The 15,656-nt window shown below is 45.1% G+C and overlaps 1 protein-coding gene across 2 annotated transcripts in view; it reads left to right on the forward strand.

Moving 5' to 3' along the window:
• Positions 1-15,656, forward strand: part of LOC138299192 (zinc finger protein 485-like) — a 112,690-nt gene that overhangs the window by 66,335 nt on the left and 30,699 nt on the right. Inside the window, exons 5-6 of one of the 2 annotated variants that reach the window (XM_069237295.1) lie at positions 4,622-4,735; positions 5,247-5,324. In XM_069237295.1, the coding sequence (XP_069093396.1) occupies positions 4,622-4,735; positions 5,247-5,324 (192 nt within the window). The remainder of the gene's footprint in view (positions 1-4,621; positions 4,736-5,246; positions 5,325-15,656) is intronic. The other variant, XM_069237301.1, reaches the window with a different exon arrangement.

Genomic DNA, 15,656 nt, shown 5'->3' on the forward strand with positions numbered 1-15,656 from the left:
GCAGGATACAGGATAAACTCATCTGTGGTTTGTGAATTATCTTAAACAAATCCATCTACAATGTGTACTGTTTCTCTCCCATCTTTTACTGCAGAATTTTCCAGTTCCTTTTCCCACAGCTGACTTACTGGAAAACCAAGATCATAATGCTTTGTTGTCCAATTTTCCAATATTGTTCTACTTTCCTCAGTCTAGACTTGTATTGGTGTGTCTCTGTCACAGTGCCCTTTCCTCAGGATCTGCAAGCTGCTGACCAAAAGGCCCACCTCCCGGCGTCACCAACTCAGAAAGCTATCAGAGCTTAGAGTATTGATGAAGCCAGGCGGGGGGAAGGGAATTAGGGTAGGGAACTGCAGGGAGAGAGATAGGAAAAGAAAATGGTTAGGACAAATATGCACATACTCTTTCATAACAGTATAAACTCACCAATAGACTCTGGAACAAAGGTGTCTCCGTGATATCGGATTGAGACCATTTGTGAACTGGGCGTAGCCCCTTCTTTGAATCATGGAACAAGAACGAACTGCAATCTCTGTACCTAAAGATGGCAAGAACTTTGGACTATGATCATACTCTGAATATTAACCATGTAACAATTATGCTTTCATAACATAAGCGTTTGATCTCAGCCTAGAAATGCAAAAAGATTTAAATATGTATCTCACATATTATACTTCGCGAAAAACAATGAAACTACAGCTTGCTTTTCTCAAGCGCTTTCACATTTGCAACTGAGGCCTGAAACGTTTTACTAATTGAACTTGAAGCGCTTTACTCATTATGCCAAGGGTGCTTCTACTTGTTTTGCCTGAAGCGCTTTTCTCGTTGTGTCAAGGGGCACTTTACTCGTTTTGTCTGAAGCGATTTGATCGTTGTGCCAAGGGCGCTTTACTCATGTTCCCTGAAGCGCTTTGATTGTCGTGCCAAGGGCGCTTTTCTCGTGTGGCCTGAAGCTCTTTGATTGTCGTCCCAATGGTGCTTTACTCGTGTGGCCTGAAGCGCTTTGATTGTCGTGCCAAGGGCACTTTACTCGTTTAGCCTGAAGTGCTTTGCTCGTTGTGCTAAGGGGCGCTTTACTCGTGTGGCCTGAAGCGTTTTGATTGTCGTGCCAAGGACGCTTTACTCGTTTGGCCTGAAGCGCTTTGATCGTCGTGCCAGGAGCGCTTTACTTTTGGTCTAAAGCGTTTTGCTAAGGGGCGCTTTACTTTTGGAAGTAAACAATCCCCTTCAAGATTTGACTCGTCAAGACCTTACCAATACGAGTATGACCTACTTGTTTTTTAATTCACCATGGAAACAAAGATACTCTGACATGCTGCCACTCTGCCATGCAGGAAATCTGCTTTCTTCAGAGGACCTCCCTACGAGGTCCGCCTGCACCGAAGTCTTCAAAATAGTGAGCAATGTGCTTGGGTGTGGCTGGGCTTTATAGGCCTGCCACACCCCAAGATGGCCGCTGCCTCTAAAAACTTGGGAGTTGTAGTCCATTCATAGAATGGCATTGATAAGTGCATCTTGTCCACCAATGTCCTGACCTTGCAGCTACATGAGCTTTTCCACAGGGCAGGTGACGCTGATGACCACTTCTGGAGCAAGCGTGGATGACAAGTGGCGCGCATCGCACGCCGCAAAGATGCGAAGCAGAGGTCAGGGCGGGTACTGGACAACGCACAGCCTTATTCCTGACAGTCTCTATCTTTATTCTAACTCCTCTGAAAGCCAACCCATTGCAGCACTGCATTATGAATGCAAATTCCAACATCTTGTAGGTACCTGTCCATTCATCATTTGATGATAGGCTCCTCCATGCCACTTTTCCTTCAAAGCTGATTGGTGTCATGGATCTCCAGTGACATCTAGCTGACATTGCAGAAAGAATTGAAGCACAGGAAGACCTTCATTTACAGAAGACCTTACGAGTGTCAGTTGTCTTCTCTGCTGAGACTGAATGAAGTGTAAATGGCCCTGAATATCTGCGAGAAATAGGGGTCTCAAATGCAGGTGAGGGGTTGAGGCCACTAGCACAGACTGGTAACTTTAAAGACCAAAAATGTGGCAATGTACAAATGTTACCTTGGCAATGACTATAGATCTGTTTAAATAACTATTTTTTCCCATAATTCCACAAGAATGACTAATTTCTAATTCTAATAAAGAAACGTACTTAACAAAACTGCGCTCTTTGTAAACTGTACATCTACTCACTTGTAAAGTAGCACTTAAGCATGTGTTACTCTTTGGAACTATGTCGGTGTGTGTATGTGTTGCTTACACGTAAGATTTAAGCACAAAGAAGCTGTGACTAACTCTGAAGATACAGTTACAGCTGAGTTGTTCTGTTTGTAATCTGCCAATATACGTGTAAAGATTGATTTAATTTTACCTCCAACACCCAGGTCTGGAATGCCACAGAGTTGCTCTTAACCCCATGTTGCTAGATGTGCTCAGATTATGAGTGGAAGGATGTCTCTGTAGGCTTATATTTGAAATATGATACTTAGGAAGCCTGTACCATTTGCACACTGTAGCTGGCTTAAAGAAATGGCAAAATGCCAGTTTATTAGTAAAATTATTTTCCTTGTTTAGTGTTGACCACATGGAGTTACGTTATATTTGGCAGGCTTCAAGTTACCCAGAAAACAACGTAGCCAGGTATTTTAAAATCAAAACATTTGAATAGAACCGCGGCAGAGAGATGCAGTTCTTGAACTCCTCTTCTCTTTTGCATCTGCACAGAAGTAAGGTTTGTAGACATGTGCTAATTGCCAATACCCATATAACCCTTTCTCCTTCTGGAAAATATTTCTTTAAATGGAAAAAACACTTCTTCTTGTTTAGGTGGTACACATATTACTCCAGATTAGCAATACACTGACCCGTACCTAATAAGGAATAGATTTAATACCAAACCAGTTTTTGTAGATTGGCACAAAGTTATGATTTTGTGAATATTCCAAGCTTTTTGATTAGCAACCCTTCCTCCTCCACACACTGTTAAGTTCCTCTATCCTACATATTACCTTTGATTACAGGAAATCCATCATAGTGATGCATTTGGCTCTCATTGTACCAATGAAGCTGCTGGATTTGGGCAGCAACATCCACTCAATTATGGGGAACTGAGTCCAATCACACACCATGTGATAACTGTCGGCCTAATACATTTCCGGCCATCTATCAGCGCCTCATCTCTGCCGAAGAGCAGGGATGATTTGTGGCAACTGGGCGCATGACATTGTGACTTCTCAGGGAAATCGTGGTGGATCAGATCTCACCCTTTTTTCTCAGCTACGTTCGTCTCACACATGCAAAGACAAACAGAAAACTGCGTCATAGATAAGTTAATAGGATGATGAAACATACTTGAAGCAGAATGGTGACAAGAAAAGAGAAACACAAGAAAAGTCCCACCATACTATCACCATACAAGATGTGTGATTTCTACCTACGCCACTTATGCTCTGTTAGAGCACTGTAGGATAAGCCCTAATCCGCCCATTAGGACCTCCCAGGAAGACATCATCCCCAATACTTTAGAATGACAGTAGCGGAGAAGCCTGTCATCTATAGAGACACCATCCACAATGGGCCAAAGAACCGGTGGTCTCAACGAGCAGCTGTAACAAAATCAGACAGCATGTGGTCGTGGTATTCTGGCTGGAACCTTCCTCTAACACGCATGGGACAGAGAGATGTTTTTATAATAAAACAGCTAGTGTTCTGAAAAAAGTGTCCGTATGTAAAAATACTTATGTTTCTGTGAAATGTTAGCTACATGGTGTACCACTTGTGCCGAAAATCCTATCTCGTCGCAGCCTTGAAGAAAGCACAGAGTGATAGTATGTTGTGCTAAGAAATTTAAATGCTTTCCTAAGCGAAAGGACAGCAAGATAAAGGAAAATAAAACACCACCACAAATGTGATTGTTTTTAAAAGAATAAATTAGCCTAGTTGGTATAATAACGTGCCTACAAACATAACTAAAATGATTCAACAACAATACTTGGAGATTTACCCCTTCTGTGCACACCTAATTGACTGGTGTTGAAAAAGGTTTTATGAATCAGGACCCTGGTTTTTGTTTGCTTGCCATAGATAGTATTGTTGCAGCTCTGTCTTCCTGGCCTGTTAATTGTCTGATGTAACATATTTTGTTCACTCAGTGTGCTGGCAGGAAAAAATAACTCAAATTCCCACTATTTATACTAGCAGTTTAGTTATCCTTTTCAGCCATACCTTGCAATATCAAATTGGTGTAATCTTCATACCACATCATTTTGCCAGTGCCATCCTCCGAGCAAGATATGGTATGTGCTTCATCGATGCAATGGTGTGTTTAGTTTGTTATAAACTTCACAAATGAAAATTACTTTAGAGATGTAATTATTTCAACACTGATTTCCTGATGTGATCTTCATCACCAAGGTCCCAATCTGTTAGCCGTTCATTGTATGACCAAACGCAGATGATCACAGGGATAGCTGAAAAATAACGTGCAGATTTGTGTGCTGCTCCTGTGGTTTGCTTTTTGGGTAGAAAACTGATGCTTTTTTGTAAGAAATGAAACATTATATTTCAGTGTCATTAAAATGTACTTTTACTAAAAATGTTTTGATAAAAGCAGGTCATAAAGCCTCAACACCGTCTGTTCCATTTGGTTTACCTGAAAATGAAGAGGCTTATGCTGTGGCCCACACAAGCTCTGGGAGAAGAGACCACCTCAGCAGGTCCACAGGTTAGTAAAATACATTCAGTAAAATCATCCAGCCCCACAAACTGGAGGGTATTTGCAATCCCTTGTTAGCCTGCTGCAGCCTGACTCCCTCCTTGGATTTTGTCCTCTACCTCTACTATTTTTGAGGAGTTCAATGCCACCCTTGAGTAAATTGCAATTTCTGTGCTTCAGACTTTTTGTCCTGAGTGTACTTAAATGGTTCTGCAAATTATCCTAGGTAGAAACCTATAAATGCTGCAATTCATTCACTAGTATATAATGATGGTAGTCTGTTTTATTCGTTTACAATATTTATCTTGTCTGTTAACCGAGAATTGCGTGAATTTTTCACCATTGCAATTTATTTGTTATAAATTCCCCTCACACTCTGTAAGTTGAACTAAATATGCTAAAAACATGCAGTAGAGAAAGATATTGCTTGCTGTCGGTGGCTGAGACAAATTATTTCATAGAGAGAGTGCAATCAGGCTTATGGCTGTCTGATTTGTAATTGTATTTATGTCGTCCACAGGAATTTCTTCATACAGTGCCAAATTAGAGACTAAGTTTCTGGATCATGATGGAGGTGATGGAGAAGACTGCAACACAGGTGTTCACTTGGGTATCTTTCCAGTGGCGACTGGTGGAATCTGGATGTTTATGAGGGGAGTGGGGAGGGTGTACTCCTCCAAATAAAACTTTTAAAAAATAGTTTATTTTGGTGCAATGTTAAGCACTATTCTGTGCTACATGTATGACAAATACAGTTCTTATACTGCCTTCAGCCAACCAACCTCCCTCTACTCACAATGTTGTATTAAGGCCAGAGCTGCCAAATGTCGAACCAGGTTGAGGTCTCTGGATTGGCTAAATAGCCTGCGATTCTGATCAAGTCACTATATCTCCTATGTGGCTATAAAAAATTAATGAGACCTTGTGTAATGGAATTGGTAGCCACGTAAAGAGTTTCAGTGCCTTTGGGTCGGGTTTGCGGTATACAAAAACTGCACAAAGAGGTTCCAAACAAAGCCTTAACATAATGAAAGACAAATAGATACCTATTTAGTGGCTGATTTGTACAGAGTGAAATCAAAAAATCTGGATGAATCACAGCTTCCCCACTTACATTGTGTGTTCTAAGAAAAGTATGGTATTTCATCAAAACTCAGTTTTCTTCTACATAATGTAAGAAAGCCCTTTTAAATATGTGAGTTCAGAATACCAGTTGTACAAAAACCTATTGTGTTTGATTAATTAGACCATTATGTTGCTCTATAATAGTCTGGGCCACATATAGGGTTTACATGACTTTCCTCTTAGTCCACTAATGATTCCTGTTAAAAAAACTATCAAGAAAAAGTACTTCTCAGTACAGTGCTATAATGTGAAGTATTAATATCAAAGTTTCCACATGTTAAAGAAATGCAGTTTTTTGAATTGATGTTATATTTTAAGTGATATTTGCTGTGTGATTTACACAGCAAAAATATTCAGGCCTTGTCTAGGCATGGGCTCTAAGAGCTGAGTCAGACCCTTGGCTCGGCTCTCCTTGTTAATTTATTGCCCACCTTTAATTTCAAACGACTCGCTTCCAGGTGTTTAGAGCAGGTCATCATCTGGAGTTCAGACTATAAGCAGGGCGCATTTTTCACAGTGCTTGTCAGTGGGTCAAAAAGCAGTTTGACTATATCGTGATCCAGTCCTTGGCCTCTCAGTACAGCGCACAGTGCAGATCACATTAGCAGGCAGAATTCTAAATTCTGCCAAATGAGAAACAACCAAAATCAGTGTTTCTGATCTAGCACATACCTCTGTGTCCAGAAAGCAAGTTGTCTAATTAAATTGGAAACTTGCTTTCTAGACATGAAATGTAAGTCTGTCCGGGATAAATGACACCTCAGAAAGTATGTACATTCTATGTCTAGAAAGCAAGTTGTTTATTTAGATAACTTGCTTTGTACATACACAACGTATGTCGTGATAAATTACTTGAATAAGCATTTTCAACCAGGCAGAATTTAGAATGATTATACTGCAAATGCCTAAATTGCTACAATGAAAGACTATTGTCTTTGGCGTTTAACTGCACATGCACTCAACCTCTGAACTGTGCATCATGGTTCTACTCTGTGGGATACATCTTGTTAGTCTTGGAAATTGCATTTAAGTGCTGCTCACTTCTTGGATTTCACTATATATGCGATTTGTAGTAGCCTTTTCTAATGAGATCATTTGTCCTTTTGAAACGGTTTTCTTGTCATTTATGTTGGCTAGGTAGACGCCAGTGAACCTCTCTCGGTCCGCCGGGGAAAGGCTGAGGTACGCTATGCTGCTGGGCACACAGTATCACAGGCAGCACCTGGTTCTCCAGTCTGTTGCTGTCTTTCCTCAGCTCACACGACAGCTCTTACTATACAGTGACTGGCAAGCAAGTGTCCAATTTCTTGCATGTTGTGCTATTTGCTTTCCCTCTCTTTTTCCCTCTGGTAGCAGCTGCTACCACTAGAGTGAGAGAGAGAAAGAGCAAATAGTGGAAGAAAGAAGAAAGAAGAGGACCACCAGACAAGGAGAGTGGGGGAATAGAAGGAGAAGGGAGGGAGTTAGGGGGGAAAGGGAGATAAAGTGAACCGGATCATAAACGAGAAACGAGTGGTTAAGACCACTTACCCCAGTAGTCCTGTAGCGGGGTAGAGTCGCAAATGGAGGTATTGCATACCATACAGTCCAATCGCTCCCTTTCCATGAATCCAACCTAGAAGCTCCTGAACTTCTCAGTATGTGACCCGGCATCAGAGACAAATGTTTTGAGTTTTATGAGTCTGTTAAATCAGGCCCTCTTCCCAAGGCTGCAACCCCTCCCTTTCTTAACTCGGCACCCTGTGATGACTGGAAAGGAAGGGGTGGGGAGAGGCATCTGTAAATAACTGACAAGCAACCCCAGGAGTACAAGTCTGATACTGTACACGCCCAAGTCTGCTTCAGTATGTGAATGCTTTTCGTGTCATTAGTGGGTGGTCCCAGAGAACCCCGAAGTATTGCAGAACAGGTCTGGAAGCATGTCAGCCCATACACTGCTCAACATTCACTGCTGTCAAATGGCACTAGTACATTACCTCCCGTCCCTCCCTCGCCTTCCTTTTAAACCAATGAGGCCTCCCGCCTCCCCCCTAGACCCTCCCTTCCCTTATTAACCCCCCCCCACCCTTATCTCCTCCTGTTTCTTTTGTCTAGCCCACGCTAGACGTTTTCTTTTCCCTTACCTGCACGGCGGGGCCTGGAGGTCTACGATGGAGGCACTCCTCGGGACGCGGAGCTCTGCGAGGAGTGCTGCAGCTGGTCGCGTCTGTGACGAGCAGCCGGGCTGCTCAGGAAAACGCGGACTGAGGGCCGGCTGACGGGGTCAACCGGCCCTCTGTGGCTGGGGCGTCGGTTTCTGGGTTTCCGCGCTGCAGAGCGGTGGGGAACTGCGGGACGGCGATTTTTTGGGAAGATGTTCAGGTAGGACGGGCGTTCTGCCCGCAGTTTTATGGTGTGGGCAGTTGTGTTTGACCTTTTAGAGGATTGGTGGATTCCTAGGAAGGAGGTCCTGGTCTCTATATATGGAGAGTGTGTTTTAGGGGTAGAGCAGTGTATATTGGATAGTACCATGCCTAAGGTTCCGGCAAAGAGGCGGAGGATTGTCTCATCGTCCTCCTCCTCGGAGGAGGGTGCTGCTGGAGTTTCCACTCGTGGGGGCTCACAATTACAGGATAGGGGTACTCCCCTCATGTCTAGGGATGAAGTGCAGGAGATGATTGAGGTGGCTGTTACCAGGGCTCTTCAAGCAGGGGTGGCCAGGACTGGTCAGTCTAAAGTTTCTCATACATCGGCTGCTGCACGGAAGTCCTCATCAGATAGTGAGGGTGATGAGGCCCCTTCTACGTCATCTGGGGGTAAATATGTATCCAGAGAAGAAATGTGGGAGGTGATGGCACATATTCGGGACAATTTGGGTTTCCCAGTGTTTCAACTTTCAAACTCGGATTCTCACTTATTTCCACAATATCAGACGCCTGCCAGGTTTGCCATGCCTTTTCAGGGACCTGTGAAGGATATGGTATTTCGGGAATGGAAGGATGTGGATAAAGCTCAGGTTCCACGCTTCCTGCAGAAACTGTATTTGCTTGAGGGGGAGGAGGTATTACCTCCTTCGGTCCGCCTGGATTCAATTCTAGCTACCCTGATTGGCAAAACGGCAGTAAATCCGGAGGATTGTGTGCCTACGGATGCCACGGACCGTAAAGTGGATTCAGGTCTTAAAAGGGCGTTTGCCGCTGAGAATCTGGCACTAAGGGCAGGTATATATTCGGCTTATGCAGCCCAGTCGTTGGTGCAAGACTTTGATAAGCTGGCAGTGGCTGTTCAGGAAGGGGCAGAATGTTCAGAGCTCCTGGCTGGTATGGAACAGCAGGCCAGATTGTTGGCGGATGTGTCATCGGATGTGGTCTGTACTTCGGCTCTGCCCTCTGGTGCTTTGATTGGGGCTCGTAGGTCCTTCTGGTTGCGTTCATGGAAAGCTGACCCAGGGGAAAAGGCGGACTGCCGTTTGACGGTCGTAGCCTGTTTGGAGAGCAGTTGCCATCCATGCTTTCCAAAGCGTTTAAGGAAAGGAAGCCTTATAAAGGGGTTTCTACTTCTAGTAAGGGATGGAAGAAGCATTCCCGATCTTCTCCGAATAGGGATACCAAATCCTTTTAATTTAGGAAACAGCGTTTTCAACCACGTTTTTCTCCTAAGAAGTCAGCTCCTACGAACCGGGGTGGGTTCAAGAAGGGGTCCTGACAATCACTGTGGGCCTGGCATAGGGCCAGTTGGGGGAAGGCTGAGTCACTTTCTTTCAGCTTGGGAGGAGAGTGTCAATGATCGTTGGGTGCTAGACATTGTGGCCAATGGTTATGTCATCGATTTTGGGGTAGTACCTCCAGATTCAGGGGTACGTCCCTCCCCTCTGCCTTCAGGGGGGTCACGGAGAAGAGCATTATTGGACGTTCCGCTGGAGGAACGAGGTCAGGGCACTTATTCGGTCTTGTTTCTTGTGCAGAAAGTTTCAGGGGGATTTCGACCAGTGCTCAATCTGAAGGAGGTGAATGCTTGGATCAGGACGGTGCATTTCCGCATGCTGTCTATTCAGACTATATTTCCATTGGTCAGGCAAGGGGACTTTCTAGTGTCGCTGGATCTGCAGGATGCTTACCTGCACGTGCCTGTGGCGAGGTCTTCTCAGAGGTTCCTGAGGTTTGCTGTGGATCAGGAACACTACCAGTTTTGCGTTCTACCTTTCGGTCTAAAATCTGCTCCTCGAATTTTTACGAAGGTGCTGGCCCCCCTGGTGGCTTTGCTACATTCGGAGGGGGTGTTTATTCATCCATATCTGGACGACATCTTGATTCATGCCCAGTCACGGGTCCTGTTGCAGAGGCAGGTGGCCCAAGTTCTGGGGGTCCTGCAAAACCACGGGTTTTTAATCAACTGGGAGAAATCAGATTTAGTTCCGTCCCAGGATCTGGTTTTTCTGGGGGCTCGATTTCAGACTCTTCTAGGCTTAGTGACGGTGTCAGAGAAGAGGTTGGGTGTACTCCAGTCCTTGGTAAAGAAGGTTGTATTAATGACTGCACCACAAGCTCTTCTATGGTTACGTCTGCAGGGTCATTTGGCGTCGGTGATATTTCTGGTTCCTTGGGCGCGTTTCCATCTCCTGTGCTTGATGACATGGTTCTTGAGAAGGTGGGCGCCGGGGTCCGGTTCTCTGAAGGACAGGGTTCCGGGGTCCGGATTGATTCACAGGGAATTGCAATGGTGGTTGGATGCAGATCATCTTCGGGTAGGAGTTTCTTTGTCACCTCTGAGACCCGTGGTGGTGACTACGGATTCCAGCCTCTCCGGTTGAGGGGCGTGGATGGGGTCGGCTCAGGTTCAGGGGTTTTGGTCACCTCGGGAGGCGAGTCGGTCGTCGAATTGGCGCAAATTGAGAGCGGTCTTTCTGGCTCTGGTCCATTTCTAGGGGTCCCTGAGGGGGGCGGCGGTTCTTATTCGGACGGACAACTTAGTGGCCAAAGCTTATGTCAACCGACAAGGGGGGACCAGGTCAAGGGCTCTGTTCAGTCTAGCCAGGGAGATTTTTGTGTGGGCTCAGGAGTGGGTTCCTTCTCTCAGGGCTACATACATTCGAGGGGTGGTCAATGTTCGGGCTGATCTACTGAGCAGGGTGATTCCTTCCTCTCAACTTTTCTCCCTCCGGAAGTCTCTGTTTCTGCATCTGGTTCGGCTTTGGGGACTTCCAGTGCTGGATGTGTTTGCGTCCGCAGAGAATGCAAAGTTGGATCGCTTCTGCTCCCGGTTTCGGTGTCCCCAGGCCTGGGAGGTCTTTTGTATGCGTTCCCTCCGTTTCAACTACTCAGGTCTTTTCTGTTGCGGGTGAGGGATCTGGGGTCCAGAGTTATCCTGATTGCACCTCTTTGGCCGTGGGCGAATTGGTTCCCGTTGTTGAGGCAGATGGCAGACGGGAGGATGTGGCCTCTGCCTCTTTGTCCGTCTCCCCTGGAGTTTCCCTGCCTCCCATTGGTGTCGTTGAGGAGGTTGCACTTGATGGCCTGGAAGTTGAACGACGGGGCTTGACGGGTCTGGGGGTACCTGTAGCTTTGAGTTCTACCTTACTGGCTTCCAGGCGGCGTTCCACTTTACTTTCCTTTCCTATGGTAGACAGTGGAGGGTTTTTTCTTCTTGGTGTTTGAGTCATGAGTTGGATCCTACCTGCGCGTCTATCTTTGAGGTGATGCAGTTCCTGCAGGACGGTGCAAAATTGGGTTTGTCAGTAGCATCTCTACGGGTACAGTGGGCGGCTATTCAGGCATTCAGAGGGCCATGGCGTAATCTTCAGGATGGAGGGTGCCTGATGCCTAGATTTTTTCAAGGTCTTGTTAATTTGTTTCCTCACCCAGTACGTTCTTTTCCTTCATGGGAACTTTCTCTGGTTTTGGATGTTTTGACGGAGGCCCCATTTGAACCATTGGGGGACTGTGATTTGCGCCATCTGTCATTGAAGACGTTCTTTTTGGTAGCCATTACTTCGGCTCGTCGGTTGGGGGAATTGGGGGCCTTGGCCTGTTCCTTTCCTTTTTGTAAGGTTTTTCACGATCGGGTGGTTCTGGTTCCGGTTCCTTCCTTTATTCCGAAAATCAATTCTTCGTTCCATTCTCGTCAGGAGGTCATCCTGCCTTCTTTTTGTCCAAATCCCTCCTCAAGGGAGGAGGTCCGTTTGCATTTGTTGGATGTACGCAGGGCTTTGTTGGAGTACCTGCGGGTGGTGGCTCCTTTTCGTAAGGGGGATTTGCTTTTTGTTAATTTTGGTCCGGCACGTAAAGGTGAGAAACCTTCCACGGCTTCCTTGAGTCGGTGGGTGAGGTCATTGATTCTGTTGGCCTATTCCTTAAAAGGGGTGGTTCCTCCTCAAGGGATTCAGGGTCGGTCTACCAGAGGTATGGCGGCAACGGTGGCAGAGCTTCAGGGGACTTCCGTGGTGGAAATTTGCAGGACCGCCACTTGGGCTTCTCCTTCGACGTTTGTACGTCATTATAGGTTGTCGGACTTGGGTAGTTTGGAGTCGGTATTAGGTCACCGAGTCTTATCCTCTATGAAGTAATAGGGGTAGGGTTTTTTTTTTGGTGGCCTTGGTGCAGGATATGAATAAAGTTCTTGCAACTCTGTGTCCGTCTCCTGTGTTTTTCTTGCTATGTCTCATTGGTTTAAAAGGAAGGCGAGGGAGGGACGGGAGGTAATGCTTCCATTTTCTTGCGATAATGGCATTACTCCTAGTCCTACTCCCTCGCCTTCCTTTTCCGTTCCCTCCCGCCCTCCCGGTACGGACTATCTGAGTTGCTGCTTGGGCTTGGGCTTGGTTTTTGTACAGGAGGAGATAAGGGTGGGGGGGGGGTTTAATAAGGGAAGGGAGGGTCTAGGGGGGAGGCGGGAGGCCTCATTGGTTTAAAAGGAAGGCGAGGGAGTAGGACTAGGAGTAATGCCATTATCGCAAGAAAATGGAAGCATGTGTCCATTTAAAATTGTCTGACTTTCTGACATCCATTTTAGAGAACGGACTAGGCAGAGCAGTGTTTGCTTTTAGAATAATGCATTCATCCATATCGCAGATAATTGGAAGGGCATAGCCCCAGCTCCCACCCTCGGAAACCGCTGCTGTACCTTTCAGCTTTGGTTTAGTTTGAGAGTGTTATGATCTCTTTGTAAATCTGATACCAATGTTGGTGAGGTTTTACATTTCCTAATTCCTATTCCCAACATAGCAGGATTATATTCCTCATGTTTTATTATGTGTACTGCAAAAATTCCAAAGGTTTGGAATCTTGGTAGTCTGTAGTCTTCCTCAAAGACTCAACAGGCCAGTTTTATAACATCAGTCTTTAAAGGTACGCTGGAAGCAAAACTTAAGAAACTGGCCTTAAGAACTCAGGTTCAACCTGTGTCCACATGATCCCAGGCGAGTGATTTCAAATTTACCACTAAACATTTTGCTAGCTAAAATAACTTGGCTTGGGGTTCAATCTATGTTCGACATGATGGCACCACCATGACCAACAGCAATCCACTTGTGAAGTAGGAAGAATAGAAGTGAGAAATGCACAATATTATGTTGCAGCCATTTTGCAGATTAATATTTTGCATTCAGTCCAGGGGAACCTCTGCCTGAAGTACAAGAAAGTTTATGCGTGTAAACGAAGAAAGAATCCATTGTTTCAGCTCAGGGTGGAATTATGGCACAGTGGTACCAAATTTGAGTCTGGCGTTTCTGTGTTTTACTGTGGTACTAGTGTCGTAGAATAGGATGTAAGAAGTCTACGAGAAGCTAGCGAACTACAAAAAAGGTCACTTCTATGCTAGTTTTATAGTGTGTGCAAGACCATAAATTGTGTTCAGGACAACCTTACACTCTAATCATTGTGATAAGTCACAGAATTGTAATGCTAGGGTTCGATCTTACTCTGTGCTGCCGCCCTGTGTACAAAAACCCTCTGCCCTGTGTGCTTAATGAATATGTGGGAAGAAAAGTGTGAGTTGGGAACCATTGACTGAATGCTCCTATGTCTATTGTCTGTGAAGCACTTTGGATAGTTCAGCTGCTGTCTCGAAAATGTTGGGGTAATCTGTCAAGCAGGCACTTTTTGCACATTCTAAGTAAATGGGATTTTTCAAATTTATGAACAGGACTACAGCCAAAACCAATCTATAAAAATTATACCAAATTTGGCAGAAAGCTAGCTCTTGGTCCAGAAAGCTTGCTTTTGGTATAAATCAGTTGAGAAGTTTTTGAGATATTTTAAAAAATATAGATATATAGGGATGCTGATCTGGAGGTAGAGGCAGGGGGGATTGAAGCAAGGCCATGATTGGCTGTCTGCAACCTGACAGCAATGTTGTGGCTGCCATTTTGTTTGTCTCATTGACTTGGGAATAAGAAAAGAAAAAATGCAAAAACACAAAAGGGCAAAAGGGGTCAGGGTACAGGTATCCTGACCCCATAGGACACACAGAGAGGGGGTCCAGGGACCCCCTCTCTAACAAAAAATTCCCCTTTTTTTATTTTTATTAAACATCCAATCTGCAGGGCCACGGATCTATGGACCCGCCGATACACTGGTGGATCCACAGGTCCAGAGAAAAACTGGGGAAAAAACCTTAACCTCTCCATCCAACCTCCTGCTGCGCATGGCCAAAGGCCGTGTGCAGCTTGGGTTTGGGTGCAAGTAGGAGGGTTGGCTGCCGGGCCTGGCTATAGACCTGGCTATTTTTATTTTTGTGCGTGCTAAAAAACATAGAAATTGGCTGAAAAAAATGAGGATTACAGGTACCATAAGGTAACTAACTTGCGTTTTTACCATTCCCAGGTATTTACTCTGCATATTACATAATTGATGACACCTTCTATGGCATCATTGATATTAATACTGCAACATTTGCAATAAAATTATTGATGAGAAATCTGTGCATGGCGGGGGCACAAGTTATAGTTACCTTAGGGTGCAAGGTTTCTGTTTTTTTGGGTGTAAATTCAGAACCTAACTATAATGTCCCCGTAACCTTTGGTTGTTTCAGTGATATATGTATACTTTTTTAAAATGTTATTTTCCACTGAAAAGACAAAGAATAAAGTAATGTAGTAGTTAGTTGAATATGTTGGTGACAACATTAACGTTTTGAACTAAAAAAAACACAGAAATTCACTAGTTATAGTTAGCAGAGCTAACTATAACTTGCTCACCACCATGGACTGCTTATGACGGCACATATTACATCACTCTTGACATGTTCTATAACATCATTTATGATGACATCTCAAAGGACATTATTGATGACATCATCCAAGCTTCTTTTGTACAAAAGTTGAAACTGCAACTCCTGTTAGCTTGTTGTCCCCGCCCACTCCTCCTGCCCTCCGTTGCCCACGTCTGTGTCCTATCACTGCCCTCCTGCTTAGCCTCTGCACTTAGATATCTGCCCCTACCCTGCTTCCCCCTGGTCTCCGATGTCTGTGTGCATGCCCCTGCTCCCTCCCTTTTGCCCACCCTGTTCCTGGAGCTGCAGTAGCACCTCCTATCTAGTCTTCAATATTCAGTTGAACTTCCACTCCTACCTGTCCAGCATGGTCAGATGGTTGCCTCCTGTCCCTGCCCTGTACACCCTGCCCTCCATGGTCAATTTTGCAGCCACTCCCTTCTGCCCTCTGTGCTCTGTTGTGTTGCAACTGCTCCTCCTGCCCGTCCGGAGGGGGTCTCTTATTAAGCTCCTACACCCTTACCCGCCCTCTGTTGTCTGTGTTCAGCCCCTGCTCCCTCTCTTTTGCCTACCATGGCCTTTGTGCTGCCACTAGCACTCCTGCCTGCAATGCATGTTT

The sequence above is a fragment of the Pleurodeles waltl genome, chromosome 1_2 (assembly GCF_031143425.1).
Source record: "Pleurodeles waltl isolate 20211129_DDA chromosome 1_2, aPleWal1.hap1.20221129, whole genome shotgun sequence".
Lineage (NCBI taxonomy): Eukaryota > Metazoa > Chordata > Amphibia > Caudata > Salamandridae > Pleurodeles > Pleurodeles waltl.